Source organism: Dermacentor albipictus, chromosome 5 (genome assembly GCF_038994185.2).
Source record: "Dermacentor albipictus isolate Rhodes 1998 colony chromosome 5, USDA_Dalb.pri_finalv2, whole genome shotgun sequence".
Taxonomy (NCBI): Eukaryota; Metazoa; Arthropoda; class Arachnida; order Ixodida; family Ixodidae; genus Dermacentor; species Dermacentor albipictus.
The window spans coordinates 170,673,622-170,693,082 of record NC_091825.1 but is presented as its reverse complement, the minus strand read 5'-3'; the positions used below and the strand labels follow the sequence as shown (position 1 = coordinate 170,693,082).

At 46.4% G+C, this 19,461-nt stretch overlaps 1 protein-coding gene and 1 long non-coding RNA gene across 2 annotated transcripts in view; one reads left to right on the top strand and one right to left on the bottom strand.

Moving 5' to 3' along the window:
- Nucleotides 1-10,354: 10,354 nt before the first annotated feature.
- The window catches only part of Cdc5 (cell division cycle protein 21), a 198,326-nt gene continuing 189,219 nt past the window's right edge, over nucleotides 10,355-19,461 (top strand). The window contains exon 1 of the mRNA XM_070539319.1: nucleotides 10,355-10,587. Within this exon, the coding sequence (XP_070395420.1) occupies nucleotides 10,543-10,587 (45 nt within the window). The 5' untranslated portion in view covers nucleotides 10,355-10,542. The remainder of the gene's footprint in view (nucleotides 10,588-19,461) is intronic.
- On the bottom strand, nucleotides 12,292-14,306 carry LOC139060616 (uncharacterized). The gene is made up of 2 exons (XR_011514969.1): nucleotides 13,805-14,306; nucleotides 12,292-12,398 (listed from the first exon to the last, which is right to left on the bottom strand). It is a non-coding gene; the product is annotated as an uncharacterized lncRNA (long non-coding RNA).

Sequence of the window (19,461 nt, the reverse complement as noted above, 5' to 3'; positions counted from 1 at the left end):
TGCTATATAGTGGTGGTCTAGTTTGCAATTGGGCGAGTTTATGTAGATTAAAGATATTTTTATAGACTTCTGCCTTATAGACACGACTTAATCGATATTTGTACAAATTATACGCTGGAATTACTCCGGTGTTCATGAAGAAAGTTATTGTCGATGCAGTGTAGGGAGCATTGTATGTATGTCGGAGATATTTTTTCTGTACTAAGTAAATATGCTCTAGATTGCTGGTTGTCGTGTTTCCCCACACTAACTGACAATTGCAATTGACAATGACAATGACTAATGACAATTATGCAATTGATTGCATAATCTTGTTTCAATGTTTTCCCACTTGGTCATGGTTGCCGTGTTACATTTCTGGGATGTGGCAGCCTGTTCAGTTGTATTGGCCAACGGCCTCTCGAGGTAAGCACCTGCTCCTGCAGTCCACACAGTGACACAAACTCCCTGTTTATATGTACTGTGATTGGTGCTCCCTGTTTGTCCTTTCCTGCTGCAGCCGTGGGTAAAGTGTGCTTGTGGCCTTCTTTGGCCATGATTTGGCGTGAACAGAGACTATCATACATGATTACATGGTTTGAAGTGTATGAAGTTGATATCCACATGGGTGGAAAGGCCTGTAAAAGTGGCTGCGAATTGGCGATTCCCACAAAACAGACCACATCCATATGGAGAGCAGGTGGGGCACCAAGTGTGAGCGACACATTAGTGGCCACCGAAAGAACAAAAAGAAACGTGCATGTAGGAAAGGAGGTAACACTAGGTTGCCGGGTAGTTCATGTCACTGTGTTGGCTATGGCTGCAGGTGCCTGTGTCTCCCGATTGATTCGCAGTGCAAGTTACGGTGACTGTCAGTGCAAACAGGTGGGGCACTGTCCAATCTGCTTGTGCTGCTGGTTGTCACTCGTTACTAGACCACCATGTGCGATGTAGGCAAGCACTGTGCCTGAAGTCGGATAGCTGAATGTGCTGTATGCAACTTGTAGTGCGTGAATGGCCATTGTTGTCATGCGAATCTTAGCCAATGTACAGTGTATTGTCTGAACCTTGGCAGTCATTGAATGCAGTCTAATTTGATAATGGTCGCCGTGTTATGTTTCTTCGATGTGGCGACCTGGTAAGCTGCATGGGCAACAGTCTCCCGAGGTAACCATCTGCTCCTGCAGTCCACACAGCGACAAAGACTCCCAATTTACATGCACCGTAATTGGTGCTCTCCCCATTCGACATTTCTTGCTGCAGCAGCCGGCAAATTATGCTTGTGGGCCTTCATCGGCCGTGATGTGGTGTGAGCGGAGACAGCACACGTTATTACATGGTCAGAAGTTGATAGCCACATGGGTGGAAAGGCCTGCAAAAGTGGATGCAAAATGGTGATGCCCACATTGAGAATGTGTGGCACCAACTATGAGTTACACATTAGCGGCCCCCGAAAGAACAAAAAGAAACATGCAGGTTGGAAAGGCGGGAACGCTAAAATGCCGTTTAGTTCATGTCGCTGTGTTGGTTGCGGCAGCAGATGCCTTGCGTCACCGGATTGCTTCGCAATGCAAGTTACGGTGACTGTCAATGCAAACAGGTGGTGCACTGCCCAATTTGCTTGCGCTACTGATTGTCGCTCGTTACCAGATCGCCATGTGCGGCGACGAAAGTGAGCAGTTTCCGAGCTCGCGTTAATGGTTTCAGCGCATCTCGACATGCAAATTTTATTTCTGATCTTGTACGAGAAGGTGCACTGGTTTTCTTCTGCCAATAAAGTCGCACGTCCTGTTCACTCACTTGTGGCTTATTTGTATGGGCGTCAGTAGAGGCTCTTTAGTCTCCTGGCCATTAAAACGCGGCAGCTGGGGCATGCCGCAAAGCCAGCGAGGCGAGCAGGGCGCGTACCCAGCGTACGCCACCGGTATAAAGCGGCCATATTAACTAGTGTATTAAAAAAAATGTTTCCGCTTCCTGTTTAAGTAGCGCCATCTGTCGGGTCCCCCACTAAGTTCCATGCGCTGCCGCTTCTTATTTTCGAACCATTGTGGAAGCTACAGTTTCCCTTCTCTAAAGTTGTTCTTTATTCTATGGAGAGGCTCCGATTTCTTCTGTTGAGTAACGTGCTCTCCCGTCTCTCTACTTCGGTCGACCTGACCGCCCGCGTTTTGCGATGCTAGAATAAACAAGTTGTTCTGTTAGCAGTCGTCTCATGCTTTGCCAGGACCTTCGGATGCTTCCAGTGGTGCCCCAGGCCGCCAGGCCAACGCTACCCTTGGGGCTTGCGACCCATTTGCAACAACGGGTGTCAGCACTGAGGTTGCAACAGGGGAACTGGAAGAAAGCGGAAGAGAAAATTCCTAAGCGCACAGCCACAGGGCTAGACGAGGTTCCCGTTAGGCTGATAAATGAACTGGGACCAAAAAGTAAGGAAGCTCTCGTGAAAGTAGTTGAAAAAACTTTAAAAGATAGACGAATGGGCGTCTTGCGCTGGAGTTTGAGGTATAGTAGCGGCGCCTGGTGGCGGCGCGGGAAACGACATCTGGGTCGTACCAGCTTGGGTCGTATTGAGCCCTGGCTGTGGCGAAGCACGTTTCTAGGCCGAGTTTTGCGTCGATTCGCACTTTTTTCTGCCCTGTTGCGAGTGCGAAAAGGCTCGTCACTTCTCGCAGACCATGCCGACCACGCTGCGAGCTCGCCGCAGCCTATAGTTTAACGAAAACGGGCTCTCCGTGTGCCGTGGGACGCAATGCTGGGAGCAGACGGAATCGGTGGCGCCGATCCGGAGAGACCTAGCCCAGCCTCGAGAAGGCGTCACCGTCATTACTTCTGCGTCGTGGGCTGTCATGAACAAGAAGGCCTGAATCCCAACATCATATTCTGCCGTTTTCCTTCAAGGCCTCACGAAGTGGAGCGTCGGGCGCGCTGCATAGCTGCAGTTCGTCGCGCTGAGTAAGCGAAACTTCGCGCCATGCTGACTGCTTCGCCTGTCTTGAAGCTTGCTTGATTATCTGCATTCTAATGTTCGGTCTTTTGCACCTACAGTTCCGACAGCAGACCGACATAGCAGCAGGCATGGCTGGTAATTCACGATTCGAGACCCGGCCACAGCGACAATTAACAATTCGATCGATGCGAAGTGGTGAAGTGACCAGGTGTGTGCAAATGAGCACAAATGGTCGGGCTCATTCGATGACAATTCACTACTTCACTACGAGCAGCACAGGTTAAGAGAGTTAAATGCGCTCATCCTTGATCTCAAGCCAGCACGTTGAGGCAGCGCAGCAAGGCAGTATTGATTGCAGCACATCGATGTTCGAGCGCTGTCATTAAAACCTACATCAAGCGAGCGGCGTACGAGCTCGCGCGGCGATTCGCACGTACGTGCGAGCTCTTATGCATTGCATCAGTTATTACCAGTTACTAAAGAGGACAGATGGCCGCTACTAAAACGCAGGCATAACTACTTGTTTAGCGGCATGCAGTCAACAAAGATTGCAGGAGGCCCGCCGTTTCGCGGCATGTCCAAAGACCGCTGCCGTCGCGGCGCGTACGATCGTGCGCTCGAGCAGTTCGTACATCGCGGCGCGTACCGTCGTGCGCTCGAGCAGTTCCGTACACATGATGTCTGCTTATCGCCGCTGTGGATTCATTTATAGCAAGCATTTCCTCGCGTTTGTGCGCCTGAATCTAGCAACTATCGTGCAAACCTTACCTGAAGTTCCACTTCGTACGCGACTCGCGTTTGACACGGTGCTAAAACTTCGCCGCCCAATTCTTGAACGGCGTACACGTATTCGGCACTGCATAATTTCTTGCCTTTACGCAGCGTGCCACCCCTGAAAAAATCTTCGGCGCCCGATATTCGCTGCAGGCCGTGAAACAACACAACCGAAAGTGGCGGGTCCATAGTGTAAACGTGCTTTCCGAAGCAGACGACCGAGCTTGGTACGACCCATTTTAGCGCAGAGGGCGCTTTTTAGCACCTTTTTCGCAGCGCCCCCTGGGCAATGCAAGAGCCCCATAGATAGATAGACGAACCAAAGGTCAGTGGGTCGCCTCGCATTGGGCGCTCACGGGAAGACTACAAATGAAGCTGTGCAAGGGGATATGGGCTGGACTAGTTTTGAAGTGAGGGAAGCTCGCAGTAAAATTGAGTATGAAGATCGGCTGAGGAATATGGAGGAAAGTAAATGGGCTGGGAGAGTGTTCAGGTATCTGTACAGGCAAAACATTGATTCACAGTGGAGGAAAAGAACCAGGAAGCTTACCAGCAAGTATGCGGCCTGTGGAGTGGACAACACAGCAACAAAGAAGGTCAAGCGGAAAGTCAGAGAGGCTGAATTAATCTCATGGGTGGCGGCAATGGAAAAGAAACCTGCCATGAGTAACTACTTAAGGGGGGAAAACGAAATTAGGAAAGAAACCATTTATGATAACTCAAAGGGAAGCTCATTACTTTTCGAAGCGAGATCGGGATGCCTTAGAACACGTTACTATAAAGCCTGATATAAGGAAGAAGAAGCACGTGCTTGCTGCGGTAAAGCTAGGGAAACTATGGAGCATGGCTTATTAGAATGTGAAGACGTCTACCCAGCAGTCGATTGAGGCACCACTGGCCTGCTTGAAGCCCTTGGGTTAAGCGGGAGCAGTGGAAAAGTAAACATGTCCGCAATAGGCATTAGTAAGAGGCGATTGGAGGATTGGTGGAAGTAAAGCAGGGAAACGACAAAAGACGGAGACGTACAAAATCACAGTTCGCAATAGGGTATCAGAAAATTTGGACGTGGTAGTTCATAGTGTTTTTTTTTTCATTGGTTAACTTAAGTAGGATATTAGGCAGCATAGTAGCAAGAGCTTGGTGGCGCAAGCCACCACCCCGTTCCAAAGGGGACGCTCATAACATCCATCCATCCATCCGGAAACGGGGTTTTGCACACGCTTTACCAAATGTTCTGTGGCTTTACTAGGTTTCTGGCTGCTGCGCCTCGATCGTACTCCCGCCAGTTAAGTTGCTGTGTGGCAAACGTAGCGCCTATATTATGTAGGCGCTACGTTTGCCACACAGCAACCAAACTGGCGGGAGCACAATCGAAGCGCAGAATACATGTAGCGCTGAGTCATATCGAGTTAAGGCACACTCTGAACTGACTTTTAAGGGCATCCCGAGCGGTTTTTCGTATATTACGCCGCCGTTACGCCGAGTTGTGCCGCCGCGCTCCAGCTGTTGCATTTCGTGTAGGGCTACTGACAAAATGCGGTTTCCAGGTGGCACGATGGCCTCGACTGGAATAAACGCACACGACACCAAAGATTGAGTAAGCCTGAAAATATTTTATTTGCATTGTACAAGTACAACAGAAAGCACACCTCTACGCATCCACACAAACGCGGTTACATAGTCAAGAACATAGTCAAGAAATGGCTCATTAATAAGGGTAGCACAAACGCACAAGAAAGAAGACCTAAGCTACAAAACGTACGGTCGGCTGCTAAGTATAATAATTTCCCTGTCACCGCGTGTCACTTTTATACGGCATCTTTACAGCACTACCAGGCCGGGTAGTTTGGCGGAAAGAACGCAACAGCTTACGGCCGTCAGCTGCCTCTGTCATAATTATCCTAATCTCCGCATCAACGTCGTGCAAGTCCGCATACAGGCATTTGTATCTGAACCATATATGTGCCAGCTAATACATGTGTAGTGAAATTATGACAACCACTGCGTCTTATCAAACGTATTGGTTTCGCAAATGCGCATTACAGCTGACGGAACGACATACTGTAAGTGAAGCACAAGAGAACAAGGACAAAAGGAGGATACAACACTTGAAGAAATGAAGAATTAGTAGGCGTACAGCAAACAAGCGATGACGGAGAACACACAATGATGCATCGGGTGTTCTGTGACATCGCTTTGCGTATTTACGGTGTTATGGAGATCAACGGCATAAAAACGTACCTTCAAGCGTACTCCCTCAACCTCCACCGCATTCATTATGATAATCAACGCCTAAACAAAATGAGGCACTATTTTTTGCCAAGAGTAGACCTCTTTACAGCAAGTCTATGTAATGACTCGCAGACGAAACCAGCATGCTTTCGAAAATGTTTTACCGCCGTAGTATGGTGGCTAGAGACCACCATAGCCGTAGGTCTCGTCTCGAACGCCAACGGCCAGGAAACACATCGATGCCAATAGGCTGTCGGTGGTTAATCAAGTACAAAAACCTTGACGCTATGACTAAAAAGCAGCTTCAACAATCAAATTTAAAAAAAAATCAACTGCCTATTTGCCTGAGGTAACAAAACATCCTTAGACGCCTCGATTGTTTATGTCAATGGTTTGTATAAAGTAAAAAATTCAGCATGTTCAGCGCCCCTAGCAGAGAAAGCACAAATTAAAGTATTCGACCAAATTATAGTAGCTCCACTTGCGCGCTTACGCTGGAACGCGCCTCGATTGATTTTTGTCCCTCTGTGACCATTTGTTGAACTTGAGAGTGTACGGGGCCTGATGAGATTTCCGACAAATTTGGACTACGCCGCCAAAGTGGTCGCAGCACGGTGGCTCTGTGACACCGCTGTGCAACACCGGCGTTTCGCTCCTGCTGCTGTAAATACCTGCTGCGCGAGCATAGAATGGTTTCCAGGCGTCGTGTGCGGGTCCCGTATACATGGAAAACAATAACACGCCCTTGATTGTTGAAGTTCTGGTGTGAAATTATTTAATATTAAAGCCAATTAACTTATGTTGCTTCGAACGAGTTCGATTTGTCTGAGGCGTCTTTTATTCGCTAACGCCGACGGCCGACGGTAACCGCACATTTAACACGTCGTTTGGCATTTTATGCACCTTTAGACAAAAAGATCTAGAAAAGTTCTTGAGTTAGACATTCTGAATGCGTTTACCAAAACAGACTGTAGTGACACCCGTAGTGGGTTTTGCCGCAGATAGAATATATACTAGCATATTCCAAGTGCTAAGGTTATGTTTAGAAGAAATTCTATTTTCAGTCTTATCATAGACCAAGACGTCTATAGCCGTTTGTAGCCGTTTCAAGAAGTTTTTAAGAGGTTCTGTGTTTCGTGGGAAGGCAACAATCTATAAATCTGGCTGAATTGAACTACGGATGGGTGGTCATCATCACAAAGAATTTCTGAAATCAATAAAGAAAGCATTCTGTAAGTGTTCTCGCCTAAGCACATTTTAATTTAATGGTCCTAGCGTGCAAGTAATCACGATAAAACAAACTTTGCGTTTGCGGTTTGTGCATGCGTGTAGATTTTAAAAATCCAACAGCTCTCAACATTTTCAACAAGCATTTGCGCATTGCCTCTTGGAGATCTCGGTTGAGCAGCTTCACTGCCAGTATATGGAGCATCAGCTTCGTGGAGCTCATGTCGAGTACCGACATTAGCGTAGCAAGCAAAGCTTCGGTTGTCTGTCGCGAGGCAAACATAGGCATATTTCGGTGGTGGTAGTTGTGTTCCATGATGTTGAGCAGGTCGAGAACCTTCTTGATTATCTGCACAAATAAATGAATGTATAGTTTGCCCTAAACTGTAGGGCTTCATTAAAATATTATTACATTGAGTTGGACGCATGTACACTGGTTTAAAGCGAACCTCCATCTTCGGTGAGCGCTTTCGTATTCCTTCTGCAGGATGTTTTGTGTTGAGTGCATCAAATACGTCATTCATTGTCATTGTAAAAGCTTCTGTTTCCTCCGAGTCTTGGAGGCCTTCAACGCTTTCTGCCCTGTATAACTGCAATCCAATAGCAGTACTACGGCTGAACAGCCGTGGAAGACAAACAAAGTGTAACAGTTAATTGTATTTGAAAAAAACTTACAAAGCAACAAAGAGCCGCCTTCTATATTTAGGCATATTACTATTTATAATAGCTCCCGTGTGCAGCAAGTTGCACGTTCATTATCTGCAAGTTTTGGGGGTTTGTGCGCTGCTGAGAGCTTGGGAACGACTTTGAGATGATGCTTTCTTCCGCAGCAGTCACAGAGGAGTTGATAGTGGGCAAAGTTTATGCGGTAATCTCCAGCCTGAAAAAAAAGTTGTCGACGCCAATTAGCACATGTTGTTATGAAATAAAGTACGTTAGCTCACCTGACCATATTATTTGTGCTTGAGCAAATGGTTGCGTACACACTTCAGGGCATATGTGGCACATCACAAATGAAATAAAGGTACACGCGCTCAGGCAGGCATGGATCTGGAATCTTGTGAGAAGATTACGCTGATTCCCATCTGCTACCACATCCAGCGATTGTTCGATCCCAGCCCGGCCGTCACATATGATTACGGCGATCGCCATGCACCATGTTTATGCAATTGTATTACTGCTTGCAACACCAGCTCTGCTAAAATCTTGGCAGGCGCAGCACCTCTCGTGGCAAAGGTGGCAATCGGTTGCACCCAGCTCTGCAGAAGTGGTGCGAACATCAGCATGTGCACGAGCGCATGATCTGCAAGTTGGTCAGTTCCTTCATTTGAAATACCACCGTAATCCACAAGACCATCAAGTTTGAAGGTTGACTTGTTGAAATCGTACGCCTGGCGTAACTTTTATTTCATACAGAATCAGTGTGCCGAATTTCCTCCCATCTGCTCTGTTGCCCAGCTGTTTTCCAATAGCTTCCATACAGAGAGGATTGAAACCATACTTGCATGGTATTCCTTTCATAATTAGTGTGAGACGGCTCAGGGAGGGCAAGGGCAGCATGTTCATGTCAGATAGAAGCTTGTATGCTCGAGGGCTCGCTATCCTCAGCATTAAACAATTCAGAAGCCAGTCCGCATTGTACCGCATGCCACACGTACGGAGACTTTGCTTTCAGCTGTTTAAACGATGTCATAAATGCAAGTCGATGTAAAGGCGGAAGTTTGGCTAATGCTTCCTCAATTCTGTTATCGGGCATTTCAGAAAGCCTTTTCTTCAGAGCCAAAATTTCCTTCTTTTGCTTTTGGTGCGCAGCAGCCTCTTCACATTGCATAGTTTGTGATATCGCTTGAGCGTTGCGCTCGGAGCCTTAATTGCTCAGTCGAAGTTTCCTCTGTAGACGGAGACAATGCGCGCATACTAGTTGCTTTGTAAGTACGTTGCACTGCTTGTGTTGCATATCTAGCTCGCCGTGTCACGCTGGCCTGCTTTCACGCCCGCGCAAGCTGTCTGCTAGCTTCTCTCAGGATTCTTCCCACACTTGCAGTGCTAGCCGCAGCTCGAAATAGCCTCTTGGGAATTTTGCTGTAGCCGTTTATGCAGCAAGTGTCATCCTCTTCAAGCACTACAGTTTCCAATACTTACAGATGCCCGGCTACCAGTTGCCTCATATAAAATATATAGTCCACATCGCTTCTGTGTTGCACGTCGTCCTCAACAATTTCGAACTTCCAGAGCGCAGAAGGCAGTGTCACGTTTGTGAGCTCGTTGAGCACAAAGTGTGTATAGCGCATATTTCTGAAGTTCCTTCTTCCAGGTCCAACGGCAGGTTTGAAGTTGAAGCGCTAGCTATCACTGGTATTTGCCCGATGTGCTTGCCGGTACTTAATTGCGCTCGTTCTTTTGGTGGACGTCGCTTTCGCTTCACATTTTTGGGGGTTTGAGATGTGCTCAGGCAGCCCAGGAAAGAGCCGAGGAAGTGCGCCGGGAAGAAGCATCCATTTCCCACTAGGAATCAACTAATATTTCTTTGTTACCCACAACATGCTTGTAGTATTTCAAAATGCCGTCTTCCTCAAACTGGCGTTCACACACTTTTGGTTTGTTTGTAAGGCTTTTGTCGTTTCGGTGTAACATGTGTTCCTAACTTTTAAGCTCTCCAGCATCTTGCGGCGGTGCGAAAAAATGGTGACTATCGTCGTGTCTCAGGTCGCTGGTGCAACCGAGGGCAAAACAGCACGGCATAGGTAACTTCTTGCTGTCATGAGACGTAATTTATTTAATATTTTTATGCTTCCTTTATATTTGCCCCACTCTAACGTATGTCATGAGACGTGGAAACACTTCTTCAGGAAGCTTTCAAGAGAGCCAATCGCCACACGTCACACAACACCTACAAAACGGAGAAGGATAGCGTCAGACGATGCAGCGCAGCCAACATGAAACCAGAAGTGAAGCAGAAGTCAAGTTTCAAGTTTATTACTAGAAATGTATTCACAATACATGGCTGACATATGACAAATTCAAGGCTCAAAAAGGAACTGTGAGATAACTACTTCTCAAAATAGAAACCGGAAATCTACCAGGAATGAAGGAAGTTCTATCAGAAGCGAAACAAAAAGTGACAAAAGATGCGATTGCAGCGCCGCTAGGTCGCGTGATCACCACTTCGACCACCTCCCGAGCCGGGCTGTGAAACCGAAGCACTGAAGTATGTCGGAGTGTTGGTCAAAGTGGTGTTCGTCTCCACGGATGTGTCTGTGTTGAATCAGTGGTTGAGTAGACGAACTGGAACAGTCTAACGGCAATTTTTAAAATTTCTATACTTAACAGCGCAGCAGTGCTAGTTTTATTAATTGGTACGCGTTTTCACGATCCTATCCAAGATGCCACGGATTATGATCAAAGGCGGTGTTTGGAGAAACACCGAGGTAAGAAGGAATAGGACTAATAAGTTTGGCATGCAGCTGCGTCGTTCACACCGATTTACCGCTTTTTTTTTCATTGCTCGCAGCATTAAATATCGGGTACCAAAAAAAAAAATCGCATTTGTGTGTATAACGTAACCTTACACACTAGCAACGATGCTTGGAGCTCGTGATGAAAAAGTCGAAACCCGTTGCTACTCGCAATACCACACTTGCCGTTAACTTTTGCGCATTGCTCGTAGGGGATGTGATGCTGTAATCGCGCACTGCATTCTAGTCTAAACGGGATATAAATCTATGTCCTTTGGCACACACATCAAATAGCGGAGTCATTTGACTGCTGTCGCTTTTTTTTCGCTTTATTTACTATTTCCCTGCCACTTAATCGCTTGATTTTTGCAGCCCCAAACAGCAAACGCCCCAGTCATAAAACTGCGCCCCAGTCATAAACAAGCATCGTATTGTAGGTTGGTCACTGGAATGGGTATCTTCAAAAATCTAAATGTAAGATACCGAATTTGGATTACACCTCTTAAATCATGCACTTTCGGAAACGCAGCATGAGCTTGAGGACTCGTGGCTCGGTTACGTGATTGCATTGAGAAGCGTCATCGTTTGTGAAGTCGTCCTACGAGGCCCCACCTGCCTTGTTTTCTGAAGCCGCCCCCCCCCCCCCCCCCCCCTCCGCTTAACAACGGGGTCTTCGTACCCTATTCTTACCTCAAACAAAAACTCGGTCCCGTTTAAAGCGCCGTTTTTATTTATTTATTTGTTTGTTTATTTTTGCTGCTGAAGTAGGTTGATTCAGTGGGAGGGAAAGACGTATAAGTTAGGCACAGTGGGCTTTGACTATTCGGGGACCTTTTCGTGATGGGCGGATGGGCACTGGAACGCAGCTAACTGTTTCTTTGAGGTTTCCCGCCAGAGGGGTGACTTATAAGTGCCGCATGCGCTGCACACACATTCTGGCCAATGCCGTAGTCGGCTTCCTACGCTGCCCCACATGTACTCTGTGCGCAATCTCTCCTGCCACATGTATGTTGCTCTTTGACGACCATGGCTGGAATGTGCAAGTCACTTCCAGTGCTCTTAACCTGACTTTGCCTTTGGCACACCCCAGTAAATCATAACCACTTCGGAACAAAGGAAGTTGAAACAAAAACAAGCCACTCGCATGAGGAGCACTTGTTTGATCCGTGCATTTTGACTGGCTTCCCAGGTGAAAATGTTTTTACTTCCAGCTGGATTATGGAACTGGAAATTTCACCCAGCTGGATACTTTTCTAGCTGGGAAGGCAGCTGGAAAAAATCCAGCTGGGTGAAATTTCCGGTTCCATAATCCAGCTGGAATATGTCCCAACTGGAAGGCTTTCCAGCTGGATCCAGCTGCAAGAAATGCCAGCTGTAATTCAGCTGGAAGAAGTTCCAGCTAGAATCTCCAGCCCGGACTGTGGGTCTACAGACCCTCAGACCGGGCTGGCACACAGCACCGGTCGCCATGGTGTTGAGCCTTGGCGACAACACCATGGTGTTGAGCCATGCTTAGGTGAAATCCCAGGGTGTAAGCTCGCATCAAGCAGGATACAAACTGGCCAGAACTCGCATGGATCTTAGCTTGCTGTCGCAAGTCACCCTTAGTTCCTAATGTGACTGGCCACAAGACCAACTGGTCCGGTGAAAATACATGCAGCCAAAACAGCACGGTGCTGAAACTTGCAACCATTTATTTGAACACTTGCAGCAAGGATTGCGGAAGCATATCTTGCATCTCCCTCAAGATGTGGAATACACTTGCACTTCTCCTTGTACCCCATCTGAAAAAAATATTTAGACATAGTGAGTGAACTTTAAAACAATCATCACTTTAATCCACTCAGTTCTAGTAAACAGTAACCTTTACCAAAATCACGTGGATTGTATCAACAGCCTTTGGACAGTACCACAGTTTAACTTCATCACAGACCGTTCTACAGTTTATGTGGCGCAAGGCCTCAATCTGAGCTCTCAAGAGGCTTTCAACTTGAGCTGCAGAAGCTATGCAATGATTGTTAAATTGTTTAGCGCCATTGACTGTGGCTTTAGTGCAAATAGAATTCGAATGAGCTCATTTGTATTTTGAACTAGGCGTGTGATGTAACTCAACAGCCTCCCAAGAAGCATTTCTCTGCTGAAGAACAGGAGCTTGAGGGCCAATCTTTTTATGTTATTGTTGTTTTGCACCTATTCAAATGCCTGCCATTCGAGGCAACGTGTTTGCGAGCACGCACTTGCAGTGAAAGCACGGCATAAATGTGCTTCTATTGCGTTGGGCAGATTGACATATACGCACTAGTATTTAATAGACGTACGTATGTGCAACATTGGGCACAAACACTGCACGGCAATATATTCAAGTGGGCTATTGGAGACAAAAGGGGCTTACGCAAACGGGCAAGCACTTCACATATGCTGCGTGATAATTTTAAGTTTTATGCAATTTTTAACAAATCGCCTGTTGAAGATACCGTAATTCTAGTCCTTGAGCTGGATCCTTCAGAGGAGGAGATTACTTGCACGAAAAATCGGAACACATATTGAACTAATTTTTAAAAATTCAATAATGAACTTCCTAATTTATTACATTACGGCACATATCGCAATCTACGAATTGTAGCCATTGAGATTGCCAGGCGTATCCACTTGGACTTACTTTCCAGAATGACACCAGTTAGAAATATGTCATCAAACTCGCCGTAAAAGTGCACTGTTGGTCTACTTACTTTTTTAATAAAACGCTCTTTTATGTATTGGAGCACAAAAGTAACTGGAACGCCCACTTATTCGTCTCACACTTTAGAAAATACTAATCGAAACTGATGTAATTCTGGAAATTCATTTAGGGTGGATCCATCTTGAAAACTCACAGGCTACAATTCGTACATTGTAATATGTGCAGCAAGGTAATAAGTTAATTTGTCAATTTTTGCTAATTAATTGAAGATGTCTTTCGATTTCGCATGCTAATAATGTCCACCTCTTCGAATAATTCCGCTCAGCGCCAAGAATTATGATATCTGCCACAAGCCATTTCTACCAAATTCCGCAAAACATAAAAATGATCAACCTGTATACGAACATCACGTACAGCAGGGACCTATGATATCATGCTCAAGCGTGCCAACATACAGGATAAAAATAAACATTAACTTACGCTCAAAACATAAGCAAGTGAAATAATAACCTCCAAATTGTAGAATCAGGGCTGGAGAAAACGGTGCTCTTCGATCCGCACTGGTGAATCACAACACCGCAAAGTACAGCAATAACAACCGTTGATAGCCGCTTGCCTGTACTTGTAACACGTCCAGAGAAGGAACTGTCCAAAAATAATTACTTCATGCGCAAGATCATGCAGGTTCCTCACAAAAACTTGATCACACGCACACCCGAGAGACTCTCGTTGTCTCGCAACATTGCCTCGCTGGTGACAGTTTCCGCCATGTGCTGTACGAAACTAGGGCCCCTGTGGCTTCGTCACATTTTTTATATTCGGCCTGCGTTTGTAATGCTGCTGTTTGCTGTGAATAAAAGCCCGAGCTTTTCTGAGAAATACTGATATTGCAATAACACGCTATTATATTATTATGAGTGTCAAAAGAGCAGATCAAGACAAGATACGAGACTAAAGCTCCTAAGTATTCAACAAATATGGCGGCGATTGTAGTGGCGTCGTGGAGACAGGAAAAAATAGGAGCAGCGGTCATTGCAGCCTGAAATGCTGAAGGGGCCACGTGTTAAGGCTCTTTTTTGTTAGAGAAGGAATTGCTATGCTGTAAACACTAGCCGTTTCCGCAACGGCTCATCATGACCAATCGGGCAAGCTCCTCGCTAGACGACGTCGACAATGTAGCAAGATAACACAGTGTCGACCAAGAGCGCGTCGCTTTTGTTTACTACAAGCAAGGTTCAATAAAAGTGGCAGTTTTTCCTGGAGATAATTTTTTTTTTTTTGGCAACTCGATCACACAGGACACTTTAGATTGCTATCGATCACGATCAAAGGTAGCCGGAGTGACGAGCATTTCCATGCAGTTCATGCAATTACGATTGTTGTCACAACACGAACGAATAAAATTTTTTTTTTTTGCTGCTGCAAGAGTAAAAGCTCTTCGTTCTTATACAAACACCACCTAGGGCTAAATATGGGCATGTTGCAGATACAAAAAATGTCTTAATGCAAGTGGGAATTAAGCTCCACTTTCCAGTCGATAGATTCTACTTCCGGCTAGAAAATGATCCATCCAGTTGTTTCCAGTTGGAAGCGCTGTTTCCAGCTAAAAAATGCTGTATCCAGTTGTTTCCAGCTGAAGCTGGAAAACTTCCAGCTGGCAGTGCTGCTTCTAGCTGAAAAACCAGCTGAGGTGGATCCCACTTCAAGCTGGAAAGTGCCATTTCCAGCTGGCTCTGGAAAATTTCTAGCTGGAAGGGCTGATTCCAGTAGGAGACCTGGCTGGAAAGACCATTTCCAGCTAGAAATTCAGAGCCCATTTTCATGTGGGTTAGTTTGCAGTTCTACAGCGAGTGACAACTGCCTAACTCCTACTTTGTTGTGACTGAGAACTGTCTGTCTCAATTAGCTAACATTGTGCTATACCACCTCAGTTTTTAAAAAACACTGTGGCATTAAACCAACCTACACTGTGGAGTTGAGGTTGCCTTGCATGAAGTCGCACTGCTTTTCAAGTGTTGTACCATCATTAGAACCCACATACCGAATTTGCACGTAAATAACGTGACCACGAATATAACATGAGGGAGAATTATAGTGCAGTGTGATGCTGCAATAAAACTGGGAACTATGCATAAAAGTGGATGCTCGCAGTGAAAGGATGAGTGCTGACACCTTTGCTGATGGTTGCGATTAATTCGCCATAACCACATTACTATGGCTTTAACAGCGTTTGAAATCAAAACTAAGATTTTGCATAATTCACAGTGACAACTCTTTGCTTTCCACTCTTGCACGAGGTGAAGTTGAAGTGGGCACAGTGATCATGGTGAGCAGGCCTAGTGCACGTGAAGTTATGGACAAAGAATTGCTTTATATTCATGTCACAAGCCCAAGTATAACACGAGGCATGTTCTGAAGTCAGAACTAAAAATGTATATATATACTTGCGTTATATTCATCCTAATAAGCTATTTACTTCTTGTACAATTAAGTGTGTACAATTAAGTGTGTGTGTGTGTGTGTGTGTGTTAGTGTGTAAATAAAACAAACCTAACAACATACACATTTGTGTCCCATGCAGACTATTATATGCTTGTTTGATGTGTGAAAATGTATAAAAGAAGCTTGTCATCGTAAAATAGCGATGGCCTTTGACTAGGGGTATGCAAATTTCCTCAGTGCCATTAAATCCAAGTTGACCTAAGTAGCTGAATAATGGGCAGAGTCTGAATGTAATAGGCAAGGACCATATTCTGGATTGGTTGCCTTTGGTAAACCATGCTCAGTATTGCCAGTAGGTAGATAGCCAGAACCAGATTCTTGCAAAGGATTGTGTGGTACAGCATCTTGTACAGCCACTTTTGCTTCAAGGCAACATGCTGTTGTTACTGCGGTGCTATCTGTGCTGTCACTTTCTCTGTGTTGGCCCTCGTGGTTGCTTTTCCTGCAAAACCTCTGCATAACATCCTGAGTGTTGTGCAACTTAGCTGGACAATCAATGCAAACAAGGCTTGACAATTCCAGAAGACGTGTACTCTTCATCCTTCATTTAAGCGGTATACACCACTGCATGTGGTATGCTGTTTTGTAAGGGAGAAATTGTTTCACGCACATGTCTTGTGCTACTAAAGACTAGCTTCATGTAACACCGTCATGCAAATATCACGTCCACTTAAATGCGTGTGAATCTGTAGTTTTTATGTATCATACCCGAGAAACAATTTACTTACCTTCGTATTGCGTACCCTTCCTTTATCTTAAGGTAAAGCTTGAGTACTGGTAAATGGCTTGAGTGCAGCTTCTTTAACTATAAACCTGAATAAGCCTGGTGTTTCTTATGCCTCTTAATTACGGCTTTACCAGAGTGTTCATTCCCCTGCTGCACTCGAGCTTCATGCTTAGCCACAGCCTAACACTGCATGCGCAACACATCTTTCTTCTGTGTTCAGTGCAAAGATATCAGCAGTTGAAACTTAAATTTCTTAGATAAAGCAAAGGTGCCATACCGTGCTACTTTGCTCCGGGTCCTAGTAGTGACATCACTAGCCGAGCTGGTGCTTTGTTCTGCTGCCCATTCCCTGCTGAACATTCTTAATCTATATTTGACAGCAACTAGGCAATAGAGTATGCGATGAAAGTATGCTGAATTGGTGCCCTTTATCAAGCAGAGGACCTTTACTATTGTCAGAAGCCTTTATCAGTTTTTGTGAAAATTTGTTAGTTGACATTTGGTACCATAGTTCGTATGTGGAAGCCATCGTCAGGCAACTGCTGGTAACCTGATTCTTCAAGAATGCCTGTGTGTGGCAAAGCACAACCTTTTCCATATGCTGGCTGCTAATCTTGGGACCCAAGACCCACCGTTCCCTGTGGCTCAGAGGCAGCGACTGCCCATTTACACTTGTGCACTTCGTTCCACAGAGTGCGAAACATATTCTATTTACGGAAAAATTCAAGCAGACAATCGCTGAGCAGCCAGTCATAATCTTGCCACAGAAGCGTACATGGGAATGCTGGAGCAACAAAGAGTTGTGCCCCAAACCAAAAGTACAGTAGTAGACGACCCGCCATTTTCCTATCCACTTCCCCGCAGGGGCGTCTGCGTAAGCAGGCGTTTGGTGTGTTGCGACACCACGTACCCGAGCACACGAGGGTTGGACCCTCCCGCGTGTAGCCGTGCGCGGCTTAGCCGTGTCCGGGGAAAAGGGGATCCTGGGGGTTGAGCCAATGCCGGGTGTTTGGACCTTTACGGCCCCTCGGCGGCGGCAACACACCCCTTTGGCCTCGGCTTCACGTAGACGGCACCCCCGGACTGACCCACCCGGGGGAAATCGGCAGTCGCCTCTTCCTATCTCTTCCTCTCGAATCTTCGTCTTTATCTCTTACTTTTTGACCTTTCCTGTCTTCTCCTCTCTTCCATTTACTTCATTCTCCTCGGCGGCAAGGGTTAACCTTGTGTGGGATAGCCAACCTTGGTTATAACAGATTTGGTTATAGTAGTGTCGTACAGCTGGCGCATGCAGGCCGTCTTTTCGCGGTCCTGCAGCGTCCCCTTGTTGGGCTCCATGGTGGGTGGCTGGCGGCGCTACCGAATTTTCACACATATCTATGGCAAGTTCTTTTCCAACACTTCCTGACCGCCCTCACAAACGAGGGCGCACCGAAGAAGTTTTCAAGCTTTTTGGCCGAAATAATGAGAATTTTCCAAGATTTCATGTAGTACATTCAGAGAAAAAAGAAAAGGCAGCGAGAATGATCTCACCTTTTCTTGTTGCAAAGACACTTAGTGAAGCTTTTGGCCCAGGTTATAAAGTCTCTAAATTGGCAAGTGGTGACCTCCTCTTAGAACTGCGTGATAAGACACAGTACGAGAAACTCTCTAAACTAGTATCCTTTGGGAATCTTCCAGTGACGGTCACACCGCACCGCACAATGAACACCACCCGCGGAGTCGTTTCCGATGCCGATCTCATGGAACTGAGTGAAGCTGAACTACTGGAGGGCTGGAGCGATCAGAATGTGACCAATGTCAAGAGAATAAAGATCAGGCGCGATGGCAAGGAGATTGAGTCAAAGCACTTAATTCTTACTTTTGCATCAAGTATGCTACCTGAGACCATTGAGGCTGGCTACATAAAGATCCGAGTCAGACCGTACATCCCCAATCCTCTCCGATGCTTTAAGTGTCAAAGATTTGGCCACAGTTCACAGAACTGCCGAGGCCGCCAGACTTGCGCGAAATGTAGTGCCCAAGAACACCCATCTGAAAATTGCGAGAATGCTCCACACTGCTTGAACTGTGATGGGGAACATGCCGCGTACTCGCGGTCCTGTTCATCATGGAAAAAAGAAAAAGAAATAGTTACAATCAAAGTTAAGGAAAATATATCGTTCAAAGAGGCACGCAGGCGGGTAGCATACCTGCCAAAGAAAAGCTTTGCCGAAGTGGCGCGTCAGGGGGCAGCGTCACAACGGCCTCCGGCGGCTGTCCGACCCACACGCAGTGAGTCGGCAGTTACGCCATCTGCCCCCACGGTGGTTGCAGCTAGCGCTGCTCCGCCAACCGAGCAGAAGGGACCATCGACCCCGAAGGTGGGCGCAGCCGAGGCTGCCCCAACCTCCCCGGCCCCTTCCAGCGCTGGCAACAGCCGGCGCAGCCAAATCCCTCAGGGAGCCCCACCGACCTCCGGGGTGGTGGGCGCAGGGGTCTTGCCCTCCAAGGCGGGACTCCCTCTGAAAACTTCTCGCTCGCAAGAGCACGTGTCCGGAGCCTCAGTAGAGGCAATGGACACAACACTTATCCTCAAGGCGCACGAAGCGCCTAAGGAGCGGCGAGGCTCCCTCGAACGCTCCAGAAAGAACAAAACTCCCGTTACAGGGCCTCGAAAGGGCTCTGTAATTTAATCTCTGTAATTTTCATAATCACTACTTCTGTTTCTGTACACACAGCACTTATTGACCTCCAATATGGATACACAGATAATTCAGTGGAACGTCAGAGGTCTCCTTAGAAACCTTGATGATGTTCAAGAACTAATCCACAAACACAATCCCAAAGTGCTGTGTTTACAAGAAACAAACTTAAAACCCAAACACACAAACTTTCTCCGACAGTATATAACTTTTCGCAAAGATCGCGATGGTGCTGTAGCATCATCGGGCGGTGT